This window comes from Corapipo altera, unplaced genomic scaffold (genome assembly GCF_003945725.1).
Source record: "Corapipo altera isolate COAL_440 unplaced genomic scaffold, ASM394572v1 49, whole genome shotgun sequence".
Classification (NCBI taxonomy): domain Eukaryota; kingdom Metazoa; phylum Chordata; class Aves; order Passeriformes; family Pipridae; genus Corapipo; species Corapipo altera.
The window spans coordinates 5962099-5981329 of NW_020884879.1; the positions used below are offsets into that span (position 1 = coordinate 5962099).

The 19231-nt window shown below is 39.2% G+C and overlaps 1 protein-coding gene across 6 annotated transcripts in view; it reads left to right on the forward strand.

Moving 5' to 3' along the window:
* ASXL3 (ASXL transcriptional regulator 3) overlaps positions 1-17333 on the forward strand; it is a 129971-nt gene extending 112638 nt beyond the window's left edge. For all 6 annotated transcript variants that reach the window (XM_027638713.1, XM_027638714.1, XM_027638715.1 and 3 more), the window contains 2 exons: positions 4157-6098; positions 8485-17333. In XM_027638713.1, the coding sequence (XP_027494514.1) occupies positions 4157-6098; positions 8485-12156 (5614 nt within the window). In that variant the 3' untranslated portion in view covers positions 12157-17333. The remainder of the gene's footprint in view (positions 1-4156; positions 6099-8484) is intronic.
* The last annotated feature ends 1898 nt before the right edge of the window (positions 17334-19231 follow it).

The window sequence follows — 19231 nt, forward strand, 5'->3', positions numbered from 1 at the left end:
CCACAAGGACACACTGCTGGCTCATGGACAGCTTGCTGTCCACCAGGAGCTACAGATCCTTCTCCACAGAACTGCTTTCCAGCAGATTGGTCCCCAGCCTGTACACCAATAGAGATGTATTTTCCTTTGCTGAATTTCAGAAGGTTCCTCTCTGCCCATCTCTCCAACCTGTCAAGACTGCAGGGACTCCAGTGTATCTGCCACTCCTCACAGCTTTGTGTCATCAGTGAACTTGCTGAGGAGGCATCTGCCCCTTCATCTAAGTCACTGATGAATAAGTTAAACAATACTGGGCCCAGTACTGAACCTTGGGGGACACCGCTAGTGACAGGCCTCCAAATGCACTCTGTGCCACTCATTACAACAACTGATTAACTTAAAAATTAAACCGTTAACTAAAATGTTTCTGCAGTAAAAATACTAGTTCTCACAATCCACTGCCTTGGATCACTGGGAAATGTAGTGAAAACAAGGCAAAAAATGGACAGATCCATTTTAATATTTTATTTTGCACGTCCTTGCTAGGTGCTTCCCCTCACTGTGAATACTGTTTCTACACCACTTTATCTTTACATGTAATGGAAATTCTAGGGTCTTAATGTGGCGGACTTTCTTACTGTAAAGTGCTTAATTTCTTCTAAACAGCTTTGAGACCTCAGGTTAGTCCAGTTGTTGATCTCTTTAGTATCAAAAAATATTAATTAGGTTTTCAGATAAGGAACATAACAGCCTTTCATTCTGCTTGTCAAGAGGAGGAAAGGGCTGTGTAAGGTATTGGCATAGGGTTTTCCACAAGAAGTTTGTTACCATCAGCACAGGAGCACCTCAGTCTAGCTGAAGCCTGCTGCTCAGTCACAAACGACTGTCACATGCACAGAGAAGAATGCTCAGAATTCTGCAGAGCCAGCAGTCCTGCCGTGCTGGCTGAATGCTGGACACTATAATGGTTGGCAGATAATTACTCAGTCTGTGGTCATACATGTCCTTTGGGTTGATAGGTTTCTGACATCAACATTGTTATGCAAAATGTCATATTGCACATAATTTACATTTTGACTGAAAGTATTGAATCTGGTCCTGCCTGCCCTTTCCCCCACTTGTTTCACTTGCATTCTTCTGCCTGGCTGTTATGTAGGCAGATCTGCTTTGCTGGTTTAAGTATTTTTTCTCATTGTTTGTTGACTGAATGGTAGCTTTTGCTGAAGTTTCCACCTTGTTCAAGTTCATGGGGTGTCCTGTGCAGGGCAAGGTGTTGAACTCAGTGATCCTTGTGGGTCCCTTCCAACTCAGGATATCCTACAATTCTATGATTCCCTCACCTTTTTTTGCTTTCTTTTTAAACTAACTTTCGGTATGCCTGGGCTTTGTCCCTCTTCGGCTCTGTTGATTTGACTGAACTAGCAGTATTTGTAAGCTTCCTGACCTATTTCTCACATGCACTGTCTGCAAAATTAATCTCTCTGACAGACTAACTTGCTCAGTTTACAAGCAGTGTATTTTTGCTCTGACCTTAGCAAATTTGATCTTCCAGTGTTCCATAAGTAAATACAGTTTTCACCTTATCCTTACAGAAGAACCATTAATAGATGTAGAATCTTTGTAAACATTCTTATACACTCCATAGTTCATGGCATTCACAGACTTCAGAGTACCTGTTCCCTTGTAGCATTGCTTCTTGTGTTTGCTCTTATCTTTACCCAGGCAGTTTATCGTGGTTCTGTCAGTTGTAGTTCACTTCCATCCATTTTTGTTCTCTTTCTACTTCCTCATGTTCGTTCATTTTTTCTCTCTCTGACTTTCTTCAAAATACAAAAACTTTATTCTGCAGTCATTTATCTAAGATCAGCTGATGCATGTGCCAGAAATCTACAGTCTTATTGTTTGTTGCCTCAAGACTGCAAGGGTTATATTCTTTTGTCTCAATATGATATTTCTTTTATCATTTTTGAGAGTTATATTTCAGGATAGTACTACCAACTCACTGAATAAAAGCTTTAATTTGAAGTAGACATTCTCTAAATTTTGTTGCTGATTTAATCCTTCCTTTTTTTTTTTTTTCTGTTTTGTTGTGTTTTGAGGGTTTTCTCTCCAATACTGCTTATCACAGCATTAGAATATCAGCATCCATATCTTTGAGTAGGTGTCTGGGTTTTTTTTATTGGATGACTGAGTGCCCTTACTCTATCAGTTGAATCCTGTCCTTAGCACTTTCACTGAAGGCTGCTTACTGCTGTCCTCACATTTTTGCCGTGATTTGCAAACTTTAGGTGTCTTCTCTAAGGAAGAAGGCAGATCAGCTGTTTATTTTGCAATTTGAGATTGCTTTAAACATGCTGATCTTGAGACTTCTTCTTTAGAAAGCCTTTTTCTTCACTGCAGTGTCTTCTTCAACATAGTAGTATTTCCAGTACTGAAAAAACTATTAAGATTCAGTACATCTTCTGATGGCCTTAATCCTGCTTTATCTTATTATTCTTACAATTCTTTATCTTCAGTATGGTACTAGAATGTGTGTTTTCGTGTAGTGTCCGTGTGACAGTCGCATTCATCTTTATACTGTCCTTCATTCCTTTGCTGATTTTCAATCCCTAAAGATAACTATCAGGCAATATCTTTTCATGATATAAACCAGCTAGAGAAAATAGACTACTGATTCAGTTTTTAGTAATGCAGTGGATTCATTTTTCTTTCTCATTTTCCTGAGATAACTTTTGCCTCCTTAACACGAGGAGTTTTAGGAAAAGGTACTCACCAAAACCTAGATAAACTTAACTTTACTCACCTAAACTTATAACCTTAACTTAGGCTATATGGGGAACCTATAGGCTATAGAGAAGAAAGACACATCTTCTGAAATACATTCAATATGGGAAAGGTGAACTTGCTGCTCTGAATTTCTCTCTAGGGGATCATTCCTCAGCATATTCATGGCATAGGAAGACTGTTCATGTTAAGTTACTAGTAACAGGCAATACTAATAATTACTCTGATAGTGCTTTTGGGATGCCAATTCCAGACTGAGTTTGGGGATTTTGTGTTTACGGCTGTCACTGTAATACATCTGTTCAGTATTTTTAAAATGTGCAACTGGAGATTTTGGTATTTCACCTGTTTATTCTGTACTTTCATATGCACAGGCCTTTGTGATCTCTCTGTCCTCTAGCTGCACCTTAACAAGCCATCTTGCTTCCGTAACTTCTGAATGTCTCTTATGCTTGCTTATTTCCGTTTTTTCTTTACTTTTTGATTAAAATGATAACAGGAATCTGTTTATTAGATTAGAAGATCTTAAGACCGTGAAATTTCTTTTAAGGCTTCCAACCAAGCTTTTGTGTATTTCGTGTTACTGTGGAATTGCTGAGGCATAAAGTCTGCTTGGAAAATCTTACTAAAAATGCTGAACGCCTGTACTCCCACTGGCCTTAGAAGGAAATGAGGATGCCAGAACACATACATTTTTTAAAGTAACCATTTTTTCAGCTCTTGTCTTTAGATTTGTTTTGGGTTTTTGTGGAATTTGTAATTCTGCTGAAGTAATAAAACTTTTTAAACTAATATTTTCAGGACCAAAGTTAAGAAAGTATACAAGGAATGGTTCCTTTGCAGTTCATACCTGAAAATGAATGCATAGATTATAAATATGTGTCTTTTTAGCTTCTTGAGAATGCTAAACTTCTATTATATTGCTGGCTGTGTTGACCCTAAAAGCAGGTGTAGGAGGGAAAAAGGGATTTCCTTTAGAACTGTTACTGCTAGAAGAAGATACAGTGGTGCATTTACTCTGAAATGCATGTTGTATTAGTGTTGCTGTGCTGGTATTAAAAAAAACCAACAAAACAAAACCCAAACAAACACAGGAATTTCAGCAGAGTATAAATAGTGGTGAATCTGTGTAGCTTGCTTTTTTGTTTTCATTTTGTTTGCTTATTTTAAAAATATTCATATTTTTTAACACTTGTAAGAAAATCTGGTTATTTAGGTTTCCAAAATATATAAAACCATATGTAAATTAGTCATCCACCACTTAAGCAAACCACTGTTTAAACTAGAAAATATGTCTTTTTATAAACAAGAGATGTGGGTGGGAAAGGTGATCCTATACTTTTATCCTGTCTGTGCTGAAAATACTTCTCTTTATTTGTGTATTTTTATTTAGATTGGGAATGTCAAGAGGGGAATCAATGAAACTCACTGCAGTGCAGAACAATGATGAAGATGAAAGCAATTCTTTGTGTGGATCTTCTGGCACACCTGGTCCTTCTAAGCAAGCAACCTTTGAGGATCAAGAGGAGAAAGGTGCTAAAATTCCACCTGTGCCAGAGAGAGATTATAGTCCATCTCTTGGTAGTATGGAACAGGTTCCTGTTAAGGATTTAACGGCAGACTCTGAGGATATACTGATACCTGAAGAGTCAATCATTCAGGAGGAAATTGCTGAAGAGGTCGAGACAAGTATTTGTGAGTGCCAAGAGGAAAACCATAAACCAGAACATGAGTTTTCTGAGGAGTCCGTAAGTCCAACTGGCACAAATGAGGAAACAGAAGCAGTAAAACTTGCAGACAGCACTGAGTCCTGTGTCATGATGAATGATGTAACTGATACTGTATCTCACATTGAAATTAAAGTGGAGTTGAAGTCAGAATGCCCTCAGGAAGAGATGTCAGTTGTGATAGATCAGCTGGAGGATTGCATATCACCAGCACAATCAGTTTCACCCACAAACTCTGTCAGCGGTACGGCAGAGAAGGTTTCTGAGTCTGCAAAAGAGCTAATTGTGCCAGAAATGCAAAATGCTGCTCTGGAAGCCTCCTTGTTCACTGGTGGAGGCATTGCAGTGGATATGGAGCTTCATAGTGACCCTGAGGAACAGTTGTCTGAGAATGCTTGTATTTCTGAAACTTCCTTTTCCTCTGGAAGTCCAGAAGTTTGTGTTGCCTCTCCTGGAGGAGACACTCAGTCGACTTCAGAGGAACCCTGTACTCCGGCATCTCTTGAAACAGCTTGTTCGTCTGAAGGGTCCAGTTCTGAAAACATTGAAGGTGATATTCAGCAAAAGGCCAGTGATGAAAATTTGCACACACCTTTAATGTCAGAAATCTCTCCAATGTCCACCTCACCTGTCACTTCAGAAGCATCTCTGATGTCAAATTTACCTTTAACATCAGAGGCATCACCAGCTTCTAATTTACCTTTAACATCAGAAACATCTCCAATGTCTGATTTGCCTTTAACATCAGAAACATCTTCAGTATCTTCTGTTCTTCTAACTTCTGAAACATTTGTGACAAATAGTTTGCCTCTTCCATCAGAGACATCTCCAGTTTCCAATACCCCAAGCAATGAAAGGCTTACTCTGCAACAAAGGCAATCACCATGTTTGTTGGAAGACTCCCTTCCCACTTTGAAAGAGGAAAGCTCTGCCATTACCAAGGTGGTTCAAGAAGAGAAACTTGTTCAGCCAAAGCAACATCAGAGTGCTCCTGAAAGTATGAAAGTTTGTCCATTAGCAATTATACCTGATACTTTAGTACTGGAAGATCCCCAAAGCAAAAATCTCAACCATCAGCCATGTAAGTCACATTCTGAAATTGAGAAATCCTACATTGCATCCATCCCAGAACACACGCCTCCAGAGGTGATCAAAAATAAAAATCACAGTGTTCAGCAAAGAGGTGACAAGAAAGGTACACTCTTGCCTTCAGAGGTATCTGTCTTATCAGAAGGATCAGTTGGCAAAAATATCGAATTGCTTCCATCAAAGCCACATGATAAACTATATACCTCATCTCTAGAGAAAACTGCATTCCCTGAAGTGTGCAGAAATAAATCTCACAAGCTAACAGGCAGTGCCCAAAGTCGCCTAGAGAGTTTGCATTCTTCCAAGTCATTAGAACCCACAAAATCACCAGAAGCAAGGAGTGAAAGTAGAGACCCAGAGATCCCAAAGAGGAAAACAGCAGAACAGCACAGTTTTGGAATCTGCAAAGAGAAGAGAGCTAGAATAGATGATGATCAGCCTAACCGTAGCGCTTCATCAACGAGTCCGTCTGATAAAGAACAGCCACCTAGAGAGGAACCCCGAGTTCCACCCCTTAAGGTAAAGTAATGAAAAAAACAGCGTACTTGGGAAATAAAGAGTTATTATCTCCCTCTTAACTGCATGCAGACACAGTGAGTGGTGTATTTTTTATGGAGGTGTAAGGACTATTAGTACTGATGGTTTTGCTTTACTATTACCTTTCTACCATGCCAAATTACTTCTGATACAAATGTATCTGTAGTTGTTCAGTTGGGGTCTTTGTTACAAAATTGATTTTCTGTGCAAGGAAGTTTTCCAGGATCTATGGCTTAATCGAATTCAAGAGCTTCCCATCCTTCACACGGCACTCCTTGTTTTTCTAATTGCCCAGCTGTATTATCTGCTTGTTCCGCTGTGGATGTCTTCTTCTGCAAACATGAATAATAAATGTTACTTTAACCAATACTTTTAAAAACAACCAGCACCTTAATCCAGCAAGAGAACCTGAATTCAGAGTAGTTGAGGATCCTTTTGCAAGCCCAGGGATTGGGGTAGGCTGAAATATAAGATTTTCCTGTAGAATTAACTGGAAACAGAGACCTAACTATCAGGGGGAAGTGACTGATCTGTGTATAGGTGTCTCTGTTAATGACAAAGCAAAAGGTAAAAAAAAAACCCAAACCAAAAAAAACCCCAACAAACACTTTGATGTGTAACGTTCTGCTGTATAAAAAAGCATATTACAGTTAAAAGTGTTTTTTTCCTAACAGAAATTAAATCTGTAGATTTAATTACATACAGGCTCAGTGTTTTGACCCTTTCAATTTGGTACATGATGACATCAGCCAAGGTTAAGATCCAGTTTCCTGAAGTTAAGCCACTGACTTTGCAATACTAGTTCCTGATTATTCAGAAATGCCTTTTTCTGCATTTATTTTTAACTACTGCAGTCACTGAACATTGTTGATATGACCGGGAGGGCAAATAGGCTAACTGTTTTAATCACTAGTGCAGAAGCATATTTCATATAATTTATTTTTATGAGCAGTGATGAAATTGGAAGTTAGCCCCACTCTGAGTTTAGTGATATTCTTTCATATTTGGAAGGTATCTATCTAACCTAATAATTTCTAAGAATTCTCTAAGCAAAAAGGAAAATAGATCACTAGGGAATAAAAAAAGATCATGACTATAATAATAATAAAAATAATCAAGCATTTAAAGCTGTAGCAGTTTTGGCAGTGCAAAGTGGAAACTAAAAAGAGTTGCTACTGAAACAGAAAGCAAAATGTTTTGAAGAATTTTGAACAATCAATTCTAGTATGTTTTTTGTGTAACAAATATTTGACTCTTGTGTCATCTCACCAACAAACCCCTATCCTTTGTCACTAAAAGAGGAGAACGAACCCCAGTTCTTCTAAGTCATTCTGCTATATGGCTGTCACTTGCCATCACATCTCATGACTACTTTTTCTACAAATACTGCCTAGTTTTCTTCCCAGTTCCTTTCAGAAGGTAAGCCACAGCATTAACTGCTAAGTCCAATTGCTGCGGACAGCAAGTAAGCATATGTCCATTTTAAGAAATTAATTTTTTTTTTTGCCAACCTTTTATTCTGAGAGTGTATGAGTTACAAAGTGGTCCCGAGACTCTTAACCTCTAATCCTGAAAACAGATGTGACTAATAGGAAACATCCTAATCAGTCCAGTGATTTTACAGGTTATTATTTTGCTTAAACTGCTCAGTATTTAAAATTTTAATATTTTGGGTTTAATATTTATAGGTTTGAAGATTTCATTTTTGAAGTGGAGTAGTGTAGGAGTTATCCCAGGGATGTACTAAAGCGAGTCTCTTAAAATTGCAAGTGAGGAAGGGAAAGGTGTATCCTTTAGTGACTCACTTCTTCTATAGCACTACTCTAAAGTCCTCTGGGATGGAACTTGGAAAACAGGCTCAGTGGAGACACCGCTACATCCTGTCTGAAGGCAATATTTGTTGTATGGTGTATGTAAGCAAAACACAGCCTATTCCTAGTATCCTAATCATTGGAGACCAAGGAGAAAAGCACTATACATGGTCATTATTTTTTCAGACATTTGCAGGAAGTGCTTAGTCGTTGGCTCTTTTCCAGTACCACTACACGAGGCTTGTTGACCTTCTCAGTTAGGTGCACTACGTATAAAACAGGTCTGACAAATTGTATCAGATAAGCATCGTGTTGTTAGCCTGTTCAATCTTTCTTCCTGTCAGAAGGATCAATGTGAGAAGGCTAATACAGGTGTCAGTTATTCATGCTGTAGGATGATAGAATATCGAAGCATAAATATCCTTAATTTTTAACATTTTTCTGTCAAACTGCACCGAACAGTAATTTCCTTTCTCTGACCCTTTAAAAGACAACTGTTTGTTTTTAGTGAATCAGTGATCTCATTAAAATTACTGGTTGTTTTTTTTTTTCTTTAGATTCAACTTTCAAAAGTTGGACCACCTTTTATCATCAAGAGCCAACCTGTTTCTAAACCAGAACCTCGAGTTTCCCCAAGTACATCGGTCAGCAGTGGGAGGAACACTGGGGCTAGGACTCTGGCAGATATCAAAGCAAGAGCTCAGCAAGCAAGAGCCCAAAGAGAAGCTGCAGCTGCAGCAGCCGTGGCAGCAGCTGCAAGCATAGTCTCTGGAGCAATGGGGACCCCATGCGAAGGTGGAAAGACAAGAACACTGGCACACATCAAGGAGCAAACAAAGGCCAAGCTATTTGCAAAGCATCAAGCCAGAGCTCATTTACTCCAGACTAATAAAGAATCAAAGTCACAATTCAGCTCAAAGGAAAGTACCTCATCTCTGGAGATACCAATGTCTACTGACACAAAGATTGAAGGTTCTACTGGTGTCATTATAGTTAATCCTAACTGCAGGTCCCCTAGCAACAAGTCTGCTCATCACCGTGAGACCACCACTTTATTGCAGCAGTCTCTTAACACAGCTACATTACCAGAAACTGCTACTGAGATATCTCTGCACAGTTCTGATGAAAATATACCTGTGCCACAATTATGTGAGAAAATTATTTCATCTACCTCTACTGAAAGTAACAGTGTGCCAGTGCTTTATAATAAAAGTTCGGTCTCTGTGTGTGTTTGCAGCACTGCTATGTCTGGAGCAATTAAAGAACTTTCTTTTGCAAGTTCTGTTGATAAATCCTCTGTGTTAATGTCTGTTGACAGCGCAAACACAGCAGTTTCAGCTTGTAATATAAATATGCTGAAAACCATCCAAGGGGCTGATACTCCATGCATAGCTGTTGGACCAAAATGTATTGATAATAGTAATGTCCCAGTCTCCATAGACAACACAGTCTTACCAAATGCCATCGATGACAAAAGGTTGCCGCTACCAAGTAGCAGTGTGAATAACACAGTCTCCAGTCATTATGCCACTGTGCCAGCTTCATCTATTGCAAATAATTTGCCAAACCATCTCTCTGGTAGTTCTGTATTGATTCCCCCGGTGGGGACTACCAGCAGGTTTCCTTCTGATAAGATAGCCATAACTGGGTGTAACGAGCAGAGCACTGTCTCCATTCACACTACCGTCAGGTCAGCTTTAAGTTGCAGTGAGGCCCTTGCAGTAGCAGATTCTGTTGCAAGGCCACCCATTTCCATGTTTGCTGGTAACATGCTGACAATAAGCTCTTATGATAATGCTACTAAACTGAATGCTGATCTCATAGAAAAAAGTTCTGGAGCACGAAACCGGATGGATCTCCCTGGTAAATCTCAGCCAGTGAGTTTTACGCAAACTGCCATGAATAGGTCTATACCTTGCAAAGTCATTGTTGACCACACCACAAATCAGAATTCCAGTCTGTCGCTTTCTTCTTCTATTGAAAACACAGAAAACAGCATTGACCTGCAGAGCAGACCTGTAAGGACAGAAGCTGCCTTACAAAGTATAGCCTGTCCTCAGGTGTCTGTCATAAGTAGGCCTGAAGTGGTCCCTAATGAAAACCTTGAGCACAGTTCCAGCTTTATCGCCATTACAGCAAAGCAAGACAGCAAGAACTTGCAGGCAGGTTGTTCAAGTCTTCGAGAAGTGCCTCTTGCTCCTCAAGATAAATTAATTGAGGTGGTTACTCCCAGCCAAGGTTTTGCTGAGCAATTAAGAGGTCCTTCAGCATTGAAAAATGAAGCAAATGCTGCCTGTGCCAATCAATACAATGCCAACAACAGAATTTGTTGGCGTGATGAAGAGGCAATGAATACAGACCAGCCACTGGTCAGCCATCTTTCCTCTGGTAAGCATAAGGAATATGCAGACCAAAACTGCTTGAAAAATGTCAAAACTGAACCTTCCAGTTACACACAAATGTCAGAACTGCAATCCAGGAGTCTTTTGACGAGCATTGCTGTTCCTGTTAAATCAGAAACTAATGAGTCTGACAAATGCTTCAGGATGGACACCGAGGATTTTACAGGACCTGAAATGCGTGCCCAGACTGCAGAAATAAACACGAGTGCGCAGCCACCTCAAACATCCAAGACATCCATTGCAGACTCCATGGAAGACTCCCTCTCCCTGACGACAGAAACCCTAAAGAGAGTTACGAGTGCCGGCGGCTCTAGCTGTCGCTTGTCGTCAGTGGAGGCCAACAATCCCTTAGTGACACAGTTACTGCAAGGCAATCTGCCTTTAGAGAAAGTGCTACCGCAACCCAGATCAGGAGCCAAACTAGAAATTAATAGGCTTCCATTGCCTTTGCAAACTACCTCAGTATGTAAAACAGCAGTGTCCGAGAGAAATATTGTTGAACATGCTTCCAACACTCCTAATCCAGATGGTAAAGGATTTCCAGCAGGCAGCATAGCCCCGCTACAAATCAGAAAGCGTGAAAACCATCCGAAAAAGAGGATGGCCAGGACTATAGGGGAACATGCTCAAATTAAATGTGAGCCTGGGAAGGTGTCAATGGACACAGATGTTAAAGTGGCTCCCTGTGTAATTAATTCCAGCATGAATCAGCTAGGCCACGGACAGCCATTTAAGCAGGAGTGGCTGAACAAACACGCCATTCAGAGCCGAATTGCTCACAGTCCAGAGATCAAGCAGCAGAAGAGGCCGTTGCCTTCATGCAGTTTCCAGCAGAGCTTATTTCACATTGATAAAAATGGCAGCTTTCACGCAGAAGCTAGTACCTCACATAGACAGCATTTTTACCAAATGTCCATGGCTGCAAGAGGCCCCATTCCTACGGCAGCTTTGTTGCAAACTACTTCAAAAGGCCCACCTGGCTGCAACACATTTGCTTTTAGCAGACACCTTGAACAGAAGGGCTTGGGAGACGTGAATATTTCTACAGCAGCTCACCAGCTGAGGCTAGGAAGTGTATTTTCCCCTAATATTCAGATTAAGGAAGGTGATGACATTGCCAGTGCCTCTCAAACTCTCCAGAGTAAAACATTAGTGCATCCCCCTGCTCCCCCTCCACCCCTACCACCTCCTCCCCCTCCTCACCCAAATGCAGAAGTCCCCTCTGATCAAAAACAACCGACAGTTACTATGGAAACCACTAAAAGACTTAGTTGGCCTCAGCCAGCAAGCATCTGTAGCAATATAAAATCTGAACCTGTTTCTTTTGAGGAAGGTTTAAGCAACAGCTGCGAACTGGGCATGAAACAAGCTTCCTATGATCAGAACGAAGTGAAAGAACAGTTAAAAGCATTTGCATTAAAAAATGCAGATTTCTCTTCCTATTTACTTTCTGAGCCACAGAAGCCTTTTACCCAACTTGCTGCTCAGAAAATACAAGTGCAGCACCCACAGCAGCAGCAGCAGCAGCTCTGTGGAAATTATCCTACAATACACTTCGGTAGCACAAGCTTCAAAAGGGCAGCATCTGCAATTGAGAAATCGATTGGGATTTTAGGAAGTGGCTCAAACACTGCCTCAGGCCTGTCTAACCAGAATGCGCAGATCCCGGTTCAGAAATTTGCTGACAGCAGCAATGCCGATGAACTGGAACTGAAATGCTCTTGCAGGCTGAAAGCCATGATCGTGTGCAAAGGCTGCGGAGCCTTCTGTCATGATGACTGCATAGGGCCTTCCAAACTGTGTGTAGCTTGTCTAGTTGTGCGGTAGGAGCTGAATCAAAGATGCAGTATCCCTTATCAACGCGGGAGAGCAGGACAAAGGAACAGAGAAATTGAAACAGCTTAGGCCACTAATGGTTTGCAATTAGTGGATTGATTTATTTTTTTTTTTAATTTTTTTTGTTTGTTTTCTTCTATGTGGTGCTTTCAGAATTTAGTTGTTTCTACCTGAGTGCCATTTTCTGGGAAGAAGAGGAAACCTGTAGAAGTAGTAAAAAAAAAGATAACCTTGTTGCTGAAGCTTCTATGAACTCTTGCTGTGCTAAAAAAAAAAAAAAAAGAAAAAAGAAAAAGGCATTAATGCATGTCATTTGTAGCTTCTATTTATTTGCACAAAGTGCAGCACATTTTTTTCTCCACTTTTTGATAGTTGATACAAGCTGCAGGTTAAAGATCAGTGGAAGAATAGCACTGTAAGAAGTGGAGTAACTATGCAGAATGAATAACACACTGAATAGCAACTGTTTTGAGGGGGTAGTGGCAAGGTGCGGGGTATCGGTCATCGTAGCTTCAAAGTCAGTTTGCAGTTTTTCTGCTGATAAGATTGTTTTCTTCAATTGACTTTCATTATAGTCACTTCACGTAACAAAAAAAATTTAAAAGAGATTTTTAGAGGAGTTTCTTTATGTGCCTACCAAGGACTATGGAACTCAAATCTTACTCGTCATCTCTTGTTGTTGATTCCTTGAGAAAGATTTGTATATGCAATGGGTTAGTGGGACCAACACTGGAATCACATGGGCTTCGGTAGAGTCTGGAGAAAGTAATTTCTCTCCTGGAGATTATAAACCTGTTTTCTCTTCCTGTTTCCCACTCAAATGGTCTTTATTTGTATTTCTCTGTCTAATCTGTTCACTAGGTTTATCAGTCCCAAATATATATATATATGTGTGTATATATATATATATATATGAGATCAGACTTATGTAATTGGCACTTGAGGTTTTAGCCTTTCTGTGGCCTAAAAATGATGGATATTTCTGATTAATAACAAGGAAGGACTTTAATTGCATGTTGGTTGAATGTTGCAATGTCAGTTCTTTTTCCTCTTATGTGAGTTACTCTATTTAAATAACATCTCAGAGTTTTGCCATTTAAAGTAATTCTTAGAATTATTTACAACACTGACTTTTTTTTCTCAAAGGTATTCAGACCCTTTTAGAAAATTGGAAGCAAAATGTATTTTTAAAAGGGATACTGCATCTTTAAAGTAACTTTCAGTATTTATCCAGTACTGTATTTACATTCAGGACTATAGCTGCATTCCAGATGCGCTAACCACCATAACAGCAGAGAAGAAAAATGGTGATTTTGGGGCCCTATTCACTAAAAAGGAAAATATTATAAAGGGATAAAGCACATGCAGTTGTTGGGAAGATGAAAACGCGTTGGGTTTGTTTTAATCTCACTTCAAGAACACAAAACGTGGAGTGCAAGTCATCCATCTGCCAGTATGTGGTTGGGTCTGCCCAAATGTCAGCATCAGAGATAAATGGGGTTTTTTACCATTACAGTAGAACCTCACTAATCCGAAGACCTTAGGGCCTGCTCACAAAAACTGATTTTCCTTCCACGGTTTTAAGAAAGCAGTGTAGTAAGAATGTGTGAGATGTAATGCTGCTTGGATTTCATCATGCATTTACTGTTGCATTCTGAAGTATTGATGTGAATGGTAGAACTGCATTTAGGAAATGAAAAGTATCCTACATTTTACACTACCCTTTTTTATCTGATTATTACATCCTTACTCATCAGCTGTAACCAGTCTCTTTGGCTCATGTACATATTAGTGAGGTTCTACTGAATGGAGAAACCATATTTATTTTCTTGTGGGACCATTTTCACAAACATGATAAATGCTGTTTATTGTCTTAAAAGTGAGCTGGAATATCTACAACATACATTCCTGTCATAGGAAGCTCTATGGTGCACCTTGATGTTCTCTTTTATTGTAATTAGCAACATATCAATATTATTTTTGACACTGTGTAGTACAAAGGCCATTTGTAATAACTAACAAATTTGTTGCTGATACAATAATATATTTTTTCTATACAAAAGTGCTCCTTAATATGACATGTGAACTAAGGAATGGCTTCTCAGCACTTTCAGGTCTTCTGGTAGGAAAATAAACCAGCCAAGCAAAAACCTAAAGTAACCGTACGAAAATTAGTCCAGCTGCTGGCAAAACAGCAACTGGGAAATACTCATGACTACGCATGAGTATAGTCAGTTAATACATATCAAATTCATGTATGAGGAGCCTTTGTATCAGAATTGTATTGCATTGTATTTATACTTGGTAGAGGTAGGATACTTCTATTTAAAAAAAAAAAGAGCAACCAGTCTTAGACTTCTATTTACCTATGTTTATATAAGCCTGCTGGGAATCCTTATTTCTAGCTCAGGTTTTCCTGTCCACAGCACATAAGTCAATATTTGTTTGTATTTGCATCTTGAAGTAGTTCTTGTATTGACTGACATAATACAGAAATAAATTGCGGCCACAAAATAGTTTTATTTTGTTCAAAGGGTAAGAGTGTGACTAATATGGTAGGTGAGTCATTCACGTCATATTGTCATTTTTGTATCAGGATTGCAACTTGCATGTGTGAGGTCATGATAAAATGTTATTTAAAATGGCATTGGACTGGATGGTGCTATGTTATATTACTCAGCCAACCAAACTCTGCCATAGTGCAGTTCTACTCTTTTCATTCTTGAGTCATTGGAGTTGCACCAGGAATAAATTTAGCCAGTTAGTCAGCAACAGTGGTAAAGTTTTCTTACAGATTAGGTTTAGGGTATTGTAATACTCAAAAGCAAACACAGTGATATGGAAGCCTGACTGAATCCTAGTGTGACTGAAAACCTTACTTGGATTCTAGTATCACACAAATGCATAGGGGAGAGTGACCCTAGGTCTTCAGTAAGAACCCAATCACATTTAGAGGCTTATTTTAAATGACTTCTTGAGGTTTTTTTGTTTAATTGTTCAGGTTTCAAGCCTGATGTCATGTTTTCTAATGGCCATGCAGTTTGCACCGTGGGGTTTTAATAGTTTATGCACTGAAAAGTGGTGAAAGAATTACTTAAGAACACACTGCTCTATGTTTGTGTGTACATACATATGTGTCCCAGTGTCCATCATGTATAATTTACCTTTTTTTTTAAGTTTCAAAATTTTTCCCCCACTCCTATTCCTGGAGCAGCACTTTTGGGTGAGAGGGAGAAACACTTTTTTCTTTCCTCCCTCTTTATTGTTTTAATTGCATACCTGTGAGATATGCAGATGTTAGGGCATTTGCAGTGAGTGTGTGTCTGTTTTTCTGTTCTGAAATAATTTTTCAAGCAGAAACTCCCTTTGAAATAATGTTAAAAAAATAAGTAAGAAATTATGAACTGGATGCTCCCTCTTTGCATTTTATTTATCTGTTGAGATCTAGTACATGAAATAGCATTTAAAAGACAAAAATAAAGGTTGAGCCATAAAGTGAAAGGTATATTCTCTGTGCTATAGACTTTCTTCTTGAGGGTGGTGCATGTTGTCAGGGTAAGCTACAGAACGTGCAGATGGTTTTTCAGGGCCCTGCAATTCCTTGCACAGTTTTTAAGCTGGTGCATATGGTGCTTTATAATGCAATTTCTGAAGTAAAATTACCTTATGCTGCACCCCCTTCCCCTTATGAACACACGCACAATTTCAGAATCGTTATTGTAGCCTCTGGTTTAGCAGTTTCTCCAAGGTGTGGTGAAGTACCAGGATAAACACTCAAGATGAGCTGAGAAGTGTCACAGAAAGGGATCATTTTAGCTGACACACCTGAAGGACCCTGTTCTGAACACTGAATGGCTTCTGCAGTCTCCTGGCAGCAGTGCAGCAGTTCATCTGCTGTGGCTCTGCAGAACACTGAGTGGGAGGCAATGAAATATTCAGTGGATTTATCATGGACCTGTGTAGCTAAATGTTTCTGAATCTATGAAATCCTGTTGTCTTCGGTCATCATGCTTTGTCACTGTAAAACCAACAAAAAGTTAAAAAAAGCATTTTTTAGTCTAATTTAAGGAGCTGCTTCTTTTATAGCACATAATATTTCGCTTTGTACTATATTTGATAGTTAAAGAATAATTTAGTCCGTAGAATAACTTTGTTGTATTTGTACTGTTCATGAATGTTACAAGAAAAGTGCTTTACTTTGTTGCCATAATTCTCTTGTACTGCTGTAAAATATTTTTTCTGCTTTACGGAAACTTAACTCGATTCACATTTTCAGTACAGGGTTTTTTGTGTGTATGTATTTTTTTTGTCAGTATTCTGAATGTTTACATCTGTTCAACATTAGCCATTCTATGCCTTTATAGGGCAGTATTACTCCTGCAGTATAACAGCAATGTGAAATCCACTCATACCTAACATGCATGAGAAATACAGATTTATTGGGGAGATCCTTAATGTGCATAGATATTTTTTCTATCCGCATTCAATGAAGTAAGTACCCTCCTTCAGTCCTCTACCAAAGAAAATATTATTCCCACAGGACATGCTTGGAAAGTGGTTCTCTGAGTCTTCAGAAGGGGGTGTAGTTGGTTTCAGCAAGATTGCTACAGTTTAATGCTGTTATGCTTTGCTTTGTTACCCCACCAGATGTGACTGGGTGAAACAAGCATTTTAGCAATTTTTTTATTTCCAGACAGTGTTTTGTTTAGAATTCAGGGATCATGCTTTCTTTAATGGTGCTGTTTGTTTTTTTGGTTTTTTTTAAGAAAACAACCTTTTGTTGCCTACAGAAATGACCATTCACAAAATCATAAATTAAATGAAATAATTTGTCTTCATAACTTTTCTCCCTTTCCTTTCCCCCTTCCCTATCCCTTGAAAATAACGACTTGGGCTTCAATATTAAAATATTCTGGAAAAAAAATAAAGAGATAAAATAATATTTGTCATTTGTTTATTTATTTTATGTTCAGTGCCTTAGGCAGAAGATCCTGCTTGTGCACATCCATTGTATGTACAGGTTGATGAACTAGAAATGTGCGAGAAAAATCAGCCCTTTGTAAAGGATTTTTCAGTTATGATGATGTAAGACATAGTTTGAATGACTTCTGATGTAATTCAAGTATTAATCTTATACTAGTAAAATAAAACTAGGTGTTGTATATTAAGTTGTTGTAAGTAGAATAGTTTGTGTATGAAAGTGATTATATTGCTTTGTATAGTTAATGCTGGGTGTAATTTGGTACTTTGCCTCTGTCTGCAACCCCAACCAGAATGCACTTAACAGCAACCATTCCAGCATACACCCCCCCTTATTTGTCATCCCCACAGCAGAAGAAATTAAATGTCAATGGTACGTGAAAGGTAACCAGTCCAAGTTATATTCCTCAAAGCAGTTATCTTTTCAGGTCTGGAAGGCCTTCCTAAAATAGAAATTCAGTAGCCATTATATTAAAAAAAAAAGTCAATATTTTCATCCTGTTGCTCTTAAAAGAGAGCTTTGAGTACTGTGGTACAGGGGGAGCAACAAACAGCTTTTTCACAGGCTTGCTCAGAAATATCAGAACTAAACACCATCTTTTGTCCAGCCTCCTGTCACTTTTATTTCAGATGTGATACCATCTGAGGGTCTTGTTAGCAGCAGATGACAGTCCTGTCGGCCAAAATCTGTCCAAATGCAGAAAGAAGACAGTACCAACCTCTGTAGTTTATAATCCAATGACCTTTTTTTCATATCCAATACCCACCTGGCAATTATTTAATTTAGTTTGTTCTGCTTAGAATTTTAGAATTCTTTATTATTTTTTTTTGGCATGAACCTGTGCTGAAGCAGGGACCAGCTCTGCTTCTGACAGTAACAGCTTCTATTATTATTATTATTATTATTTTATTGTTCATCTAAGCGACATAATGCAAATCAATTCATTAAATCTTTACTAGCTAAATACTCACTTTTGTCCTTTCCCTTCTTTTTACTTTTTAAAACCTGTGAAATGTTTTTGCACATTTTTATTGGATCCTGAAAAATAAGTATTCAGTTCTTCTGTGGTGTTTGCTAAGGATCTTGTAAGTATTAATAAGTTAAGCCTTGTGATTGCTTTTGGGTCTGTGTTTTGTCTCTCCCTGGGTCAGCCCAGCCTTATCCTGGCAGTTCAGCCAGCAGATGGCATCAGGAGAAAACATGCTGCTATGCTCTCCTTATTCCTGTCCCTCAGCAGGAGCACACAGCACAGAGAAAGGCAGCCACAAATACTGTGGGTTTCTGGGTTTGTCTTCCTTCTCTGGGGAGGTTTAGCTGTAGTGAAAAAAGCCTTCCTTCCTCCCCAGTCCTGTAACTTGGCTTGCAGTAGACATGATGCCCTGAAGCTCACATCATCCTTTCCTGTGCTTGGCATTGTCTGAGTTGTGCAGTCTGGAATTGAAGTATTGATACACTGGAAAAAATTCCTCCCCAGGCCAGAGCCAGAGCTTTTTCTTTTTTTGTCTTCTGCAGTTCCTTTGTTACCCATGGAAGAGGACAAACAGCAACAAAGCTTTTTGTATCGAGGTGCTTCACAGATATATATGAAGGTAGTACCACTGCTTGGTGTGCAGAGGATGTGCTGTTATCAAGCCTGACCTTTTTTGGATGACAGGACTTGCAGTGCAAAGACCACCAGATTGTGATCATAGAATGGTTTAGGGTTGCAAGGGATAAAGACCATCCAGTTCCAACTCCCCTGCCATGGGCAGGGACACCTTCCACTAGAACAGGTTGCTTGCAGCCCCATCCAGCCTGGCCTTGAAAATTTCCAGGGATGGGGCATCTGCAACTTCTCTGAGCAAGCTGTTCCAGTGCCTCACCACCTTCAGTCAAGGAGTTTTTTACTAACATCTAGTTTTAAAACCTTGGAGTACCACCACCTTGGAGATAGCTTTCCATGACAAGGAATGTAGACAGTCACAGACACTGATACCTGCTGGTATCTGCTCGTGGAGGCAGAGGACATTATTAGTATGGTGGGTTTTTTGTCAAAACTGAGCTAGACATAGAAATAAAGTCACATTTTGAGATGATTCAGACACT